At 37.3% G+C, this 13,835-nt stretch overlaps 3 protein-coding genes across 8 annotated transcripts in view; 1 reads left to right on the top strand and 2 right to left on the bottom strand.

Moving 5' to 3' along the window:
• Positions 1–433: 433 nt before the first annotated feature.
• On the bottom strand, positions 434–3,326 carry Pngl (N-glycanase Pngl). The gene is made up of 7 exons (XM_018010708.2): positions 2,724–3,326; positions 2,547–2,656; positions 1,656–2,491; positions 1,237–1,321; positions 1,054–1,150; positions 859–978; positions 434–784 (listed from the first exon to the last, which is right to left on the bottom strand). The coding sequence occupies exons 1-7, from the start codon at positions 3,076–3,078 to the stop codon at positions 495–497; spliced, it is 1,893 nt and encodes a 630-aa protein (XP_017866197.1). The 5' UTR covers positions 3,079–3,326; the 3' UTR covers positions 434–494.
• A 71-nt stretch (positions 3,327–3,397) lies between these two features.
• On the top strand, positions 3,398–5,521 carry Act42A (Actin 42A). 2 transcript variants are annotated; one of them, XM_018010713.2, is made up of 2 exons: positions 3,398–3,556; positions 3,706–5,521. In XM_018010713.2, exon 2 carries the CDS (start codon positions 3,735–3,737, stop codon positions 4,863–4,865), a length of 1,131 nt encoding a protein of 376 aa, XP_017866202.1. In that variant the 5' UTR covers positions 3,398–3,556; positions 3,706–3,734; the 3' UTR covers positions 4,866–5,521. The 2 variants fall into 2 exon arrangements, with proteins under 2 accessions (XP_017866202.1, XP_089327855.1); XM_089471729.1 differs by having other exon boundaries at positions 3,418–3,556; positions 3,676–5,521.
• Positions 5,522–8,904: 3,383 nt separating this feature from the next.
• The window catches only part of Src42A (Tyrosine-protein kinase Src42A), a 54,431-nt gene continuing 49,500 nt past the window's right edge, over positions 8,905–13,835 (bottom strand). For 2 of the 5 annotated variants that reach the window (XM_089471728.1, XM_089471725.1), the window contains exons 3-11: positions 12,333–12,454; positions 12,135–12,219; positions 11,987–12,065; positions 11,651–11,677; positions 10,252–10,420; positions 10,005–10,163; positions 9,666–9,843; positions 9,426–9,592; positions 8,905–9,363 (exon numbers count right to left, since the gene is read on the bottom strand). In XM_089471728.1, coding sequence (XP_089327854.1) covers positions 9,155–9,363; positions 9,426–9,592; positions 9,666–9,843; positions 10,005–10,163; positions 10,252–10,420; positions 11,651–11,677; positions 11,987–12,065; positions 12,135–12,219; positions 12,333–12,454 — 1,195 coding nt within the window. In that variant the 3' untranslated portion in view covers positions 8,905–9,154. The remainder of the gene's footprint in view (positions 9,364–9,425; positions 9,593–9,665; positions 9,844–10,004; positions 10,164–10,251; positions 10,421–11,650; positions 11,678–11,986; positions 12,066–12,134; positions 12,220–12,332; positions 12,455–13,835) is intronic. The other 3 variants (XM_018012273.2, XM_089471727.1, XM_089471726.1) reach the window with 2 other exon arrangements.

Raw genomic sequence — 13,835 nt, 5'->3', positions numbered from 1 at the left:
CTTATAAAAAAAAAGGCTTGCCATAAGAATAGGAATATATCGCGTAGACTAATATTATCTTATAGTAGGTCCTGTAGATACAAATAATTTTTGCATATATGTATATGTATATCAAAAGATTTAATAAATGAATGCATACAAATTTATAAACAAAAAAAACTCGTTTTTTTTTTTTTGAGAGGAGATTTTAAAATGTTGCCGTGGAGGGCTAATTTTGAGTGAAATGCTGCTCGAATACCAGGCGAACAGAAATGAGCAGCAAGCTGCTTAAGTAAAATAAATCAAATATTTTCTTGCAACCCCAAAAGTATGCAACGTTTCTACAAAATGTACATTATTTCTTTTAAAAGCCATGCCCAAAAGTATGCCCCGCTTTTAGACGATTTGCAATCAAAAACTTGCTGGCATGTTTTTTTTTTTTTTTTTTAATGTGTGAAAATATATTTGCGTATTTGGTTTTTATTTACACTTGATTTTGGAATTGTGGCATTTGGCTAATGCAATACCACTTGCAAATCAAAAGGATATTCCCTGGAGTTAAGGCTTTGTCTAAACAGCTGTGTATGCTGCCAAGCCACGTCCCCTTTGCCACCGCTTAGCTTGGCCACAATTTGGAATTCTGTGGCGTTCTCAATGCATCTGTTGCCATCGCTCGTCACCACGCTCACATCAATTTTGCCGTCTCCAAAGGTTTTCGTTTCGAATGTGAGCTTATAGGATTTCACTCGAAGATTAGATTTGCTCAAATTGAATTTCCAAATGATTTCAGCGCTGTCCGTGTCCTCTGTAAGCAATTATATAAATTAATTATTAATTAAAATTTAATAAATAATAATGAAAAATGTGAATAGAGCTTACCTAGCCTGGCCAAATAGGCCATTTTCCAATCTCTCTCGACCTTGCGAAAAATGTTCTTCGATGCAAACTGCGCACTTTGCCAAGTCTTGTAGGTTTCGAGTATATTGAAATGTTCGCCATCTAGAAATCAAGGAAAGTAATCGGTCATGAGCATAATTGATAAGATTTCTCTATGCACTAAGCACTCTATCAAACCTTTCGTATATCTTTCGTACGTATCGCTGGCGCAATTGTAGCGCAAATTGAATTGTCGCAGTTCCCGCTCGCTGTCATTTGGCGTAAATACAAAAATCTGCAATAGAATAATGCATGAGAGATCGTGTATGTGCTTATTATATAGAGGACAAAGGCAATTAATGATCAGCTCCAATGACTCACATCTGTGAACGTGTGCTCCCCACGCGACTGGCGCCACGACAAGCTGCCCGAACTTCTGCCTTTGAGCTCGCTTTCGGTAGGAGTGCTGCGTAGTTTATATGAAAAATGTAGAGATCAGCTTTAATTACAACAATAACAAGTTGCAATGCTGCAGTCGAGAGCTACCGACTGCATAACGCTCGTTAGGTTTACAAAATTGGAAACGTTGATATAGGTCATATAGCTTTTGCATATTTTACAAGAATATATATCTATAATATATATATATAATATATATCTGTAGAATTGCTCAATAAACAGCCTGCAATGCAGAACCTGACATTGCATAAAACCTATATACTCCATTTCACCAGGTGAACGAGTAGACAAAACAATACAAAGCAACAAGAACAATCGATGAATATTTTTCTAATACATACCGTTCCACGGTCATTTCAATGACCTCGCACATGTTGCGTTGACTGAGGAATTTTTTGCGTTCTTCGCTCGCGAACTGCTGCCGTTTGGCGCGAATCACATTCAGTGCTGCGATGAGCTCCTTCTCCGAGCACAGCTTGCGCTGCTTTAATATTTGCTGGTGATTGTTCGTATATCGCCAAGTGACATCCTGTGCATCATCGCGCGAATAGCCAAAGATGTAGTCGATATTGCGCTTCCAGCCGTGCTGGTACATAAGTGGCGAGTCGACCACATTGTCGGAGGGATCGACATGCAGCCAGCGCATTTGCTTCTCTGAAAACACTTCGGTCCACACATGATCGAAATGGGAATGCACTAAGCGGGCATCGTAGTCCAGACATCTGCACAGGAATGTAAAGCAATTGGCAAACTCGCCACAGCGCCCCTTGCGCGACACCAATAACTGGGAGATGTCATTGTAGCGATAGAACTTGGTCTCTTGGCCACAGCAAACTGTGACCTCGACCCGCACATCGCCCTCGGTTTGGGTGCGACGTAGTTTGCCATCCTCACTGCCGCACACTTGGCATGGTATGTTGTTGACCCACTCGAAGAACTCCGTATTGAACCAATTGACCAGCTCAACGAGCAGCAGATCACGTATGCAGGGTTCCTTCTCTTTACATTTTCCAGCCGCAATTAGTTCCTGCATTTCAATTAATTTGCTGCTGGCATTCATTGTTAGCTCATCGATGGGTATCAGACTTCGTCCACTGGCCAGCAACGCCTCATCCTCATACTGCATAACGGCATCGCTGTAGAGCTCCAAAGACTGCAGGAATCGATTAGGAGTGCGCTGCAAATAGAAATTCAATATATTCTATTCAATGAAATTATTCTTTTCTACTCACTAGCATGCGCGGAAAGGTAATACGTTGTCTGTAGGGCACTGAAGGTTGTATAAACAAAGGCGTAGCACACGTAGCTGGCATTTCTCTTGTAGTTGTCGCCTGGACTGGCTCTAAAGTAAATAAATTCAATTTCAATTAACAGTTAACAGTTAACTTGGTTATATTACAGCTACTTACGCTTTGCACCATTCAGCCACGCCTCTCGCCTTTTGCTTAGCACGTCTCTGTACTTTTGTATTTGCTGTAACGGTACCTCAGTAGGCAATGTGTATTCATTGGAGCTTGGCAAGCGTTTGAAACCAATTGCGTTCAGCAATCGCTCACTGCCCTCCACCGAAAGCAGCTTTTCCTTGATCGCCTTGTTCTCCACACGAATGGTGCGATACTTCAGGTTATTTGGCTGACTTAGCACATTCTCGAGCAGCACGAGCAATATTCGCACTGCCTCTAAATATTGCTCTTGCTGTTTCTCCGTCGATTTCGCCGGCTGGGGCTCGATCAATTGCACGCACTCCAAATTAATGTCAACCATGTTAAAATGCGCGGCGCTATCAAAATAAGCCGCAAAGCCGCTATCGTGGGTGTCGTTGGGTGGGTGGGTGATTGTCTAGCTGCCAAATTAGGGATGAGCGATGTTTATCACAATATATACTTATCGAATGGAATAGCTTATTGACTAAATTAATTGATTAAATTGCGTATTTATTGCACTTGAAACACAACAAAAGAAGAAGGAACAAAGGCTTAGCGGCTTAAGCAGCTGTTGACAAATTGCACCAGTTGCCTATCGATAGGTGGAGTATTTTTTAGTAATTTTTTGTTTTGGTATTATTAGATACGTTTTTTGTAAGAGTGGCAGCGCCAGAGGCTCGGCGAAATTCAACCACTTTTGAAAAAGTAGGCGTCGTTTCAATTGTGAAGCGTCAGTCATTGTGCAAAGTTTGCGCAGCGGTTAATTCAGAGTAACTGAAAACAAAAAACTTCATTCGTCTCTTATATTTCCTTAAAAGGTAATAAAATTCAGTCTTCCTTTGTTCACCTCGTGTGCCTTTGACTCTCTGTCTCAGGCTCAAACTCTCGAGCGGCTTTCGTTTTGAAGCAGTGTGTACATACAAATTCATTTGAATAGTCTATTTTTTTTTCTCATATTCAATTTTAGCAAGTTAAACTACAATCCATATAGCAAAAATGTGTGACGAAGAGGTTGCCGCTTTGGTTGTCGATAACGGTTCCGGCATGTGCAAAGCCGGCTTTGCCGGTGATGACGCACCACGCGCCGTTTTCCCATCAATCGTCGGACGTCCCCGCCACCAGGGCGTTATGGTTGGTATGGGCCAGAAGGACTCGTATGTGGGCGATGAGGCACAGTCGAAGCGTGGCATTCTCACCCTGAAATATCCCATTGAACACGGTATTGTGACCAACTGGGATGACATGGAAAAGATCTGGCATCACACCTTCTACAATGAGTTGCGTGTGGCACCCGAGGAGCATCCAGTGCTCCTAACTGAGGCACCCTTGAATCCCAAGGCCAATCGTGAGAAGATGACGCAAATCATGTTCGAGACATTCAATACTCCGGCCATGTATGTGGCCATCCAAGCTGTATTGTCCCTATACGCCTCTGGTCGTACCACTGGCATCGTCTTGGATTCTGGTGACGGTGTCACCCACACTGTGCCCATCTATGAGGGTTATGCACTGCCACATGCCATTCTTCGTCTGGACTTGGCTGGTCGCGATTTGACCGACTATCTCATGAAGATCCTGACCGAGCGTGGCTATTCCTTCACCACCACTGCTGAGCGTGAAATTGTGCGCGACATCAAGGAGAAGCTTTGTTATGTTGCTCTGGACTTTGAGCAAGAGATGGCAACAGCTGCCTCCAGCTCCTCGCTGGAGAAATCCTATGAGCTGCCTGACGGACAGGTCATCACAATTGGCAATGAGCGTTTCCGTTGCCCCGAATCTTTGTTCCAGCCGTCGTTCCTGGGCATGGAGGCGTGTGGCATTCATGAGACCACCTACAACTCGATCATGAAGTGCGATGTCGATATCCGTAAGGATCTGTATGCCAACACTGTGTTGTCCGGCGGTACCACCATGTACCCTGGCATCGCCGATCGTATGCAAAAGGAGATTACAGCTCTGGCCCCATCAACCATGAAGATTAAGATTGTGGCACCACCAGAGCGTAAATATTCCGTCTGGATTGGTGGCTCCATTCTGGCCTCGCTGTCCACATTCCAACAGATGTGGATTTCCAAGCAGGAGTACGATGAGTCTGGCCCATCCATTGTGCACCGCAAATGCTTCTAAGTGACAAAAACAGCAAAAACAACACCAAAAACATGCACAACAACTGCGACTGTCTCTGGGCGTGGTCCTGTCTGTGCCAGCGTCTCGCGCATACACTCCAAAAAAGAGATATACATATATATATAAAATATTTTCCTATTCATTTCGTACTTAGGATAGATAAAACAAAGAAAAGTGAAGAAGAAGAAGATGCGGAGCTAAAGATATTTAACACAGGCAGGCCCATTGTCCAGCAACAGCAGCAGAGACAGCAACAAAGCTAAACTACCAACAATTTTTTTTATATATCTATAACAATTTTATACGAAGTCATGTACTACATAGATACACACACCTACACACACACAGACACACATCTACACCCACACACACTCCTTTTACACATAAGTATTTAGCATATATTTTTGTGTTGGATCGAAATTCACGAGTTCATGCGCATATTGGTATTATAAAAAAAAAATATATAATATATATATATATATATTCATATTCGGCATTATACATTATCCAAGCATTCTTTACATATATTATTATATTATGTATTACACTTAACCAAAAAAAGACAAAAACAAAAACATAAAATCAAAACTAAAAAGTATTTGTAACCGCTACGAAAAAAACAAAAAAATTATAATAAAAAGCGATGAAGAACTGAATATGGTTAAAACAGACTTATTATTGATAGTTATTAAATGTATAGCTGGCTGTTTTTCCCCCTTTCCCTTGATGAACAAGCTGTTATGACTCAGAATCTTATGGATATGGAGATTTGTCAGCTCGCTCGATAAGCCGCTGCTTACTAATGCGTACCCAAAAATATTTGATTTCTGTCTGAAGAAAACAAAGGCTTTGCTCATTTTTTCGCAGGAAGTGTTTGATAAGCAAAATTATATTTATGAAAATTTCTGTATATATTTAGTTAGGAGTATTTCTTATTATATTAGCTGTTGTGGCAAATGCGGGCCATGAATCGGCGCGGCTTATCAGCGTGACGGACCAAGCCAAGAATTGCCCGTGTCTCGCGCCGATTGATTACACAGCAAAACAGCTGTAGCAGCACCACGCCGTTTACCTTATAAGGCAACAAAACAGTCTATCGCAGCCTGTGTGTACATTAGTGCATGTCTCATGTGCTTTTCACTGGCAATAGTTATGCCCGAATTAATCAACAGCAACAAAACAATTGACTGAGTCAGCGGGCAAACATTGGAAATCGGCAACGGAACGGCAACGGAATCGTCATCAATTCGCATTGTGTGTATTTGTGTGTTTGGCTGCTTGACCACTTACGGCTACACGATGCCAGGGCTGCAGACGGGGTAAAGAGAGTGCGAGAGGCGGCTATAGTAGCAGCAGCTAGAAGGAGAAGAGCAGAGAGAGAGAGGGGCAAAAATGTATAGTAAAAGACAATGACAGCAAGTGCAGTGAGGAAGTGTGGAAGGTGGGTAAATGAAGTAAATGAACTAAATCACACACACACCCACACACACAAAGTCAATGCAGCAGCAGAGGGGCGAGAGTGAGAGCCAGAGGCTATAGTAAGAGAATGAAATCACAGAGAAGTCAGGGTGTCAGGTGTGGCCGAGCGCGGTGGGGCGAGGAGCGCAGAGTAGACGACATTTTAGGCAGGGCTTTGAATGCGTTTTTTGTTTTGGTTCACAAACTCGCATTGACCAAAAACTCAATCAACTATTTTTTTTTTTTTTTTTTTTTTTTTGGTAGTAAACAATCACACCCATATGTGGATTGATCAAAAGCGTTTGACTTTTTAGAGACAAACATTTAGATATGCATACGTATATGACTGTATTGATCAAGGTTGTGAACCGATTAGGCTTAAACCCGGAATATTTTTATAGACTTTCAACTACGAACGAACTTTACTTATGGCTTCGGCTAAAATGAATTATATACATTATAAACTAATAAATTTACAAATTATAAATAACAATAAAAATTACATATATGTATTTGTTAAAGAAACTAAACTTTACTGCTAATCAAATAAAAAATATTTATATATTTATATTTAAAGAATATTTAAATCGCATTCTTGATGAAAATATATTAGGTTTTCTTATTATTATTGTTATTTTGTTTTATTTTATTAAGAAAAACTACTTATGTTATACGACAAATCAAGATTTATTCAATCTTTATTATTCATTAAATTTTCAAGTATATTTTAAATTTTTATACATTTTCATAGAGCTATAAAGGATTTTACATATATACGTATATAATTTTTTTATAGAAATTATTTTTATTGCAATCGTTATACATATGTTTTCCATATAAATTTATATGTATATATTTGACACGCCCTCAGTTTTAGTTTATACGACAAGAGTTTTTAGTAATTACAAATGCAAATCATTCCAGTACAGAGAAATTTCTATAAATTAATAAGAGATAATTTTGTTGAATAATTTCCAGTTCCCCATATTCTTCCATATTTATTTTCTTTTGATTACGGCTGCTTTGAAATGTGTGTGTGTGTGTTTTAAAAACATATGTTTTGTGCATTGGTAAATCAGTTGAATATATATTACTAGATAAGAACACATATATAAGTACTACGGTTAGCTTTATAAAATCAGCCTTTAATTCATGCTTTCTAGGATTAGATGTACGTAGATTAGAGTTTTTGAAATAAGTAAAATTGCTCTATTTATTGCACTTATTTTCAAAACTAACTTCAATAAAGCAAATGAAAAATAGAAACATGTAGATAGCCAATTTAATAAGAGTTCTTTAGTCGGTTGTGCCTGACTAGAAAATGCCCTGAACCCACCATTGATTGACTTTTATATTTTCATAGCAAATGGAAAAGGTATTCCAAATAGTAAATCTGAGTATCATTTTCATTAAAGGAAAATTCACTTCTGATAAGTGATCTTTAGCATCAAAGCCCTTTAAGTTTCGATTTTTATCGATAACAAACAAGTGAGAGGAAAAATAGAACAAGATCATAAACTTAGGCTACATATAAAGCCAAGAGATTTTTACAAATGGACAATACGAGCAGATCTGATCATTCTGCTATTATGCTTAATGGTGGACACTCAGGTCTTTTTTGTCCCAAGCTCTTCTATACAATTTACTTTATGTTCAGGGTGCACTTGCGCTTGAAATAATACTCACCAAAAAATAATAAAAAGCATAAAAAAATACAATGAAAATCAATTTTAACTAGCTTTGAACATTTCTGTCATATAAAAATTTTGTTGCTTTTTTTTTTTTATAAATTACGATAATAAATTTTATTTTGATGTTTTTGTTCACTAAATGTACATGGATTTGTGTATGTATGTGTGGGTGTTTGTATAATTTTAAATACATAATGTAATGGTTAAAAATTACAATTAAAATGTATAACATTAATAATATGGAGTTTACTTTATTGCATAATGTTTTGCGTATATTTTTTTTCTTCTAGCACTTGTTTATGTTTATGTTTTTGTTTTGTTTACGATAATACGATAAAGATAAAGCATATATATGTCGTTGATAATGTTGAGTGTGTGAATATATAAGGTAAGACACGTAATGTTTGTTTTTTATTTGTGTTTAACTAAAAGCATAAATATATAAGTATTTAAATATCTTTTATATAATGGCTATATAACTAAAAAGAGAAAATATGCATATACATGTATACATATATATACGAAGATCCTATATATAAACTGTGACTTTATGCGTTTCGTATGTATAAATTTATATATATTATGATACAGCGTTCAATAATAGCGCCTGATTGCAAAACAAATTAATATAAATCATATCGATATACCCATGTGTGCATATATATATATATAGGCATATGTATACGATTCATGCATTAAGTGCAAACAAAGAAATCTGTTTTGTAATCAAAAATACAAATAATTAGATTTCACACATACGTATATATATATATTCTTCAACTTAGCACACCGCAATGCTTCCTAAATACTAAAATTTGCCTGCCTTAAATGCTAATAACATGTATATTGATACCTAGACGTACACTCAGCTCCATGTTGAGAGCATGGGATTACTTTTGCTTTGCTTTGCTTATATTTTCTTTTCATTTCTTTTTTAATGCTCTAGAAAATCTGTGCAAAAGTTGAAATAAGTAACTAAATAAGAATTGTCCGTGTTGGTTAGCTTTATGCTTCGGTCTTATTGTTGCTGTTGATGTTGCTGCTGCTACTGTTGCTCTGGTCCGCTTGGCTGACTGCTGCTGGTCCGGGCGCTACCCTGTTGCAGCTGCCGCGTTTGCCAGCGGGCGCATAAAGCATTTATCAGTAAGCCTGCGCCTCCTTATAATCACTCTGATCGGATGTATAGAAATCCTCGAGCTTCCACTGCAGCGTTTCGAATGTGGGTCTACGCATCGGGTCCTTGTGCCAGCACTCCAACATTATCTCATACAGACGCTGCTCACAATTCGGTGGCATGGGCATGCGATAGCCATGCTCAACCTGGGTTAATACTTCAGCGTTGGTCATACCTGTTGGAAGATAGAGACTCTTAGAATTGTCTTGGGGGATATCTACAAATAGGGAAACCCACCTGGATAGGGTATACGTCCGTAGGTAACCAGCTCGGTGAGTAAAATGCCAAAGCTCCACACATCCGACTTAATGGAGAATTTACTGTAATTGGCCGCCTCTGGTGCTGTCCATTTGATGGGGAAGCGAGCACCGACGCGCGCCTCGTATTCATCCTCCTTGATGAGTCTGTATATTGCATATAGAAAAAACATTAGATAATCTTTGCAAATGGTTATACATGATTGCAGCTTTCACTTACCGTGCCAGACCAAAATCGGCTATCTTTACGATGTTGCCATCGCCGACGAGCACATTACGCGCTGCCAAATCTCTGTGTATATAGTTTTGTGATTCCAAATATGCCATGCCAGCGGCTATTTGGGCAGCCATATCGATGAGCGTTTGCATTTTGATACTACGACATTTGCCTGCAATTGCTAAAAGATATTAAAAACACATTCATCAGATATTAATAATGACACGATAATGAAGTTGAACCAATGAGCGAACCATGAACCATGAAATTAGAAATTAGCCAAGTTAATGTATGTGTTATGTTATGTTGATTTGATTAGCATTAGCATTTCGTTTGGCTTACCTTGCAGATACTCCAACAGGGAGCCGTGCTTCATCAGCTCGGTTATAATGTAGATGGGCTCCTCGACGGTGCAGACTGCATATAGCTGAATGAGCTTGGTGTGGCGCAGCTTCTTCATTATTTGTGCCTCAGCCAAAAAGTCCTTGGGATCCATAGTGCCTGAAAAATGGGATAAACAAAGGATTAGTTAGTTATATATGATCTCTATAATTATATATATTTCTCTCCATATTGCATTTCAACTTACCCGACTTAAGAGTTTTGATGGCCACGGGCGTGGTATTGTTCCACAGACCCTCCCAGACATCGCCAAACTGGCCGGAGCCCAATTTGCGTACGAATTTCAACGAAGTTCTATCGATTTCCCACTGATCGCGAGTTCGATGCGATAGACCCTCGGTGACAGGTTTCTCAATCTGTGTGGCAAAAACAAAAACAAATTAGTGCATGTCATTTCGTAAATGCTTTAAGCAATTCAATTTGTAATATGGTGTGTGCTTTTAGGCTCGTTTTGTATGAAGGTGCCAATTGGAGAGAGCTGGTGGCTAAAGATGTGACAGCTGTGGCATACACTTAGGCATTATGTACAAATTTTCGTTAGACTAGAAGTAGAGCGGAGTTGGCTAACGTTGTAAGTAATTTGTGAATTTTTGTTGTTTGGTTTTTTGGGCTTTTTGTTTGTCTGGCCTTTTGGGTCAAAGTCAAAGTGCAACTAATCTGCGGCTAGTTAATGAAATTTACTATTGTTTTTAGCTAACTTTACCATTTATTTGGTTTTCGTTTTTTCTGAGTTCAAGCCAGCTGCTTAGTCATTTTTGAACATTGCAAATTTGAAAGTGCATTAGCTGAAATGTTTTGCATGCCCTTCGCAAAGTTTTTTCTTTGTTTTGTTTTGTTTTTTTTTTTTTTTTTTTAGTTTTTCCTTTTCTGTTTCATGTTTGCATAAGTTGGACACGCGATTTGGCAGTTGCACCAAATACTATATATATATATATACACTACATGTAGCAATACTTAATTAAAAAGTAAAGCTTATAGTATATTGCATAGTATAGTTAGTTATATATATATCAATCGATATTTATGAGTGGAATTTGCTAGAAATATTTGCAAGGCTAAGCTAAAAGCCATTTTTACAGCATTTGTAACTTTCAACTGGTTTTTGACAGACAAATAAATTAGCAAAAGTATGAAAATATAGCAAAGATAGCATATTCTTATACAAGCTTATATCAAATTCGAGTCTGATTCTAGATTTAAAATTATTAACTGTTAATTGAACAAAAAATAGATTATATAGCATATTTCTTATATTATATAACATAATCATTATGTCATAGGTAGAATATAATATATACAATATTTATATAATTTTCTCGTTAATATACAGAATGTTTATCTTTATCTACCTTCTGACTAAATCACAAAATGACTGGCATAAATTTTAATATGAATTATTTTTTGGGGATTTTTATTTGCATTTTTCAACGCTTAATTGCACTTTGTACTCTGACTAAATTTATGAATTAAATGAAATGAATGGGTTGTTTATTTAGTATTATTTGTTTATGGATTTTTTTATTTTGCATAATGCTGGCACACACACACACACATTAACGTTAATGCTTAGAGTTACAAAATCCTACCTCAAAAATACCCGAAAATGAATTTGTCTTTTATTTGTTTGTTAGTATTTATAAATAATTTTCGTTAGTATTTTTAAAGGAATACAAAAAACAAATATATAAAATCATTTTAAAATCGTTTTTCTTTTCTTGTTAAGTATACGTAAATAATGACAGAAATCATAATTGAAAATGTTAAATGTAAAATGTTTAATATTGAGAAATGCCATGTTAAATGCGCGACAAGAACACGTTAAATGTTAAATGGCTTATGGCATGTTAAGTGCATGTTAAATGCCAAAAACAATAATTGAATACCATGAATCAATAGAAACTCATATAGCTAACGGTGCTTACCTGTACACAGGGCTTGCAGAGGTTGACGCACAGGCCATCCGAATCCTTGGAATAGTGCTCGACAAGCTCTTGTAGGGTTCTGTTATCGATAACGAAGAGAGTATATTAACACAATGTTATGTAAATGTTAAAATGTGTATATAATTACCTGAATGTTGTGCGTCTGGCAATGAAGAAGCCGCCCTCATCCAATTGTCTGATGCGGTAATGCTTAACCGTATCGCCATCGCGCACTGCAAAATATATACAATACAATATTAGATACGATTCATGTATAAGCTTGCATTTTATATTCATTATTCATGATCAATAGATTGACATTTGGTACGCCATTTATAGCACCCACCTGATAGCGAATAGTCATTGTGACGGCTTTCGGAATCGCGTATTAAAAACGCGCCGTGCTCGTTCTCTGGCAGTAGCAATTTTTTCTCAGCCTCAATGCGTTTGATTTTGCGGAAGTACCAACTGCAATTACAATCAACAGAAATGGAAATTGTCGTTAGCGAAATATGTAAATGCATTAAAAAGTGAAGTTTTGTTTTTTGTTTTAACATAAAATTGTGGTTTTTATTAAGGAAACTGCTAGATGCGAGGCTACAAATATAATAATAATAAAACATAAAACCTATCAATCCGAAGGCACGTGCGTGGGTGTTGTCCCCATTTACAGTCACACACACATACACGCATTCCGACATACTCACACAGTCATGCTCTCCTTACTCAGTCTACGGGCCTGACTCATAGACTTTTCATACGTATTCTACCGGCAGAAAGGCTAAGTATATACTCGGCATATCTATTTTTTCGTGCATAAACTCTCTCTTTTCATGTTCTCCATTTATACTCACACCGTCTACTGAAGGTCTCCAGTCACACATCGTTTACTCAAAATCTCCTCTCACACTCTCATCTCATAACCACGTTATATACTAACACCGTCTATTTAAAATTCTCCACTCACAATCTCTACCTCAACATAATTTTTCAACAGATACACTCTCTGAACGTGATCTCCACACTCTATTCATATCCTCCACATAAACTCTCTTCTTGTAGTTTCCACATATATCCTCCACACAGACTCTACACAGCAACTCTCCACGCCTACAGGAGATAACTTTTCATCACTACAAACATATTCTTTTTACACTCGGTTCACACACTCTCCTCTCACTATACCCACTACTCTCCACTACAAAATATTCTCCACATCACAGACTCTCCAATTACATTTATCTCACATTACACACTCGTCTAAAATTCTCCACACATTCACTCTCTACATAGAGTTCACACACATTCCATTTCGCACTCACACACACTCTCCCACTTTTCCATTTTAACAATTTTATCAACATTTTAATTTACGAACGTGTTTTTCGTTCTATTTATAAATAAATTTTGTTGTTGTTTATATTTCGTCAGGCGAATTTCTAGTTATTTGCGCTTGTAATTAAATTATTATGCAATTATTTTTTAATCTAGAAACGTGCACAATTTGTTGGAATTATCCTGCTTTTCAATTATTTACCAATTTCTGTGTGTGCTATTGCGAATTGCAAATGTTTTGTAATTTATGCACCAATTTTTCTCACTCTTCTTCTTGCTCTCTCGCACATTTTGTGTTTTAGCGACAAATTTATTTTATTTATGCATTTTATGAGCGTTTTAAATTCAACTTTAATTGCGCTTCCGAATCGAAAATTGCGGAAATCGGCTTAAAGTTTTTTATATATTTATTTGTTATTTTTCATGCTTTTGTTTTTGTTTTAAATATAAATTTATGTGCGCTGCTGCATAGAGAGTTTCATGTTGCTTGTGTGTGTGTCATTATCTAGTTAAA

This window comes from Drosophila arizonae, chromosome 5 (assembly GCF_054131065.1).
Source record: "Drosophila arizonae isolate 15081-1271.41 chromosome 5, UAZ_ARI_1.0, whole genome shotgun sequence".
NCBI lineage: Eukaryota > Metazoa > Arthropoda > Insecta > Diptera > Drosophilidae > Drosophila > Drosophila arizonae.
The sequence above is the reverse complement of the archived record's forward strand: the minus strand, read 5'-3'. Positions and strand labels throughout refer to the sequence as shown.

Coding starts and splice junctions, on each gene's coding strand:
- Act42A (XM_018010713.2), top strand. CDS start 3,735: ATGTGTGACGAAGAGGTTGCCGCTTTGGTTGTCGATAACGGTTCCGGC.
- Pngl (XM_018010708.2), bottom strand. CDS start 3,078: ATGGTTGACATTAATTTGGAGTGCGTGCAATTGATCGAGCCCCAGCCG. Junction 2,492..2,546: donor TTACCTTTCCGCGCATGCTA/GTGAGTAGAAAA, acceptor TTCTATTTGCAG/CGCACTCCTAATCGATTCCT. Junction 785..858: donor GGCCTATTTGGCCAGGCTAG/GTAAGCTCTATT, acceptor AATTGCTTACAG/AGGACACGGACAGCGCTGAA.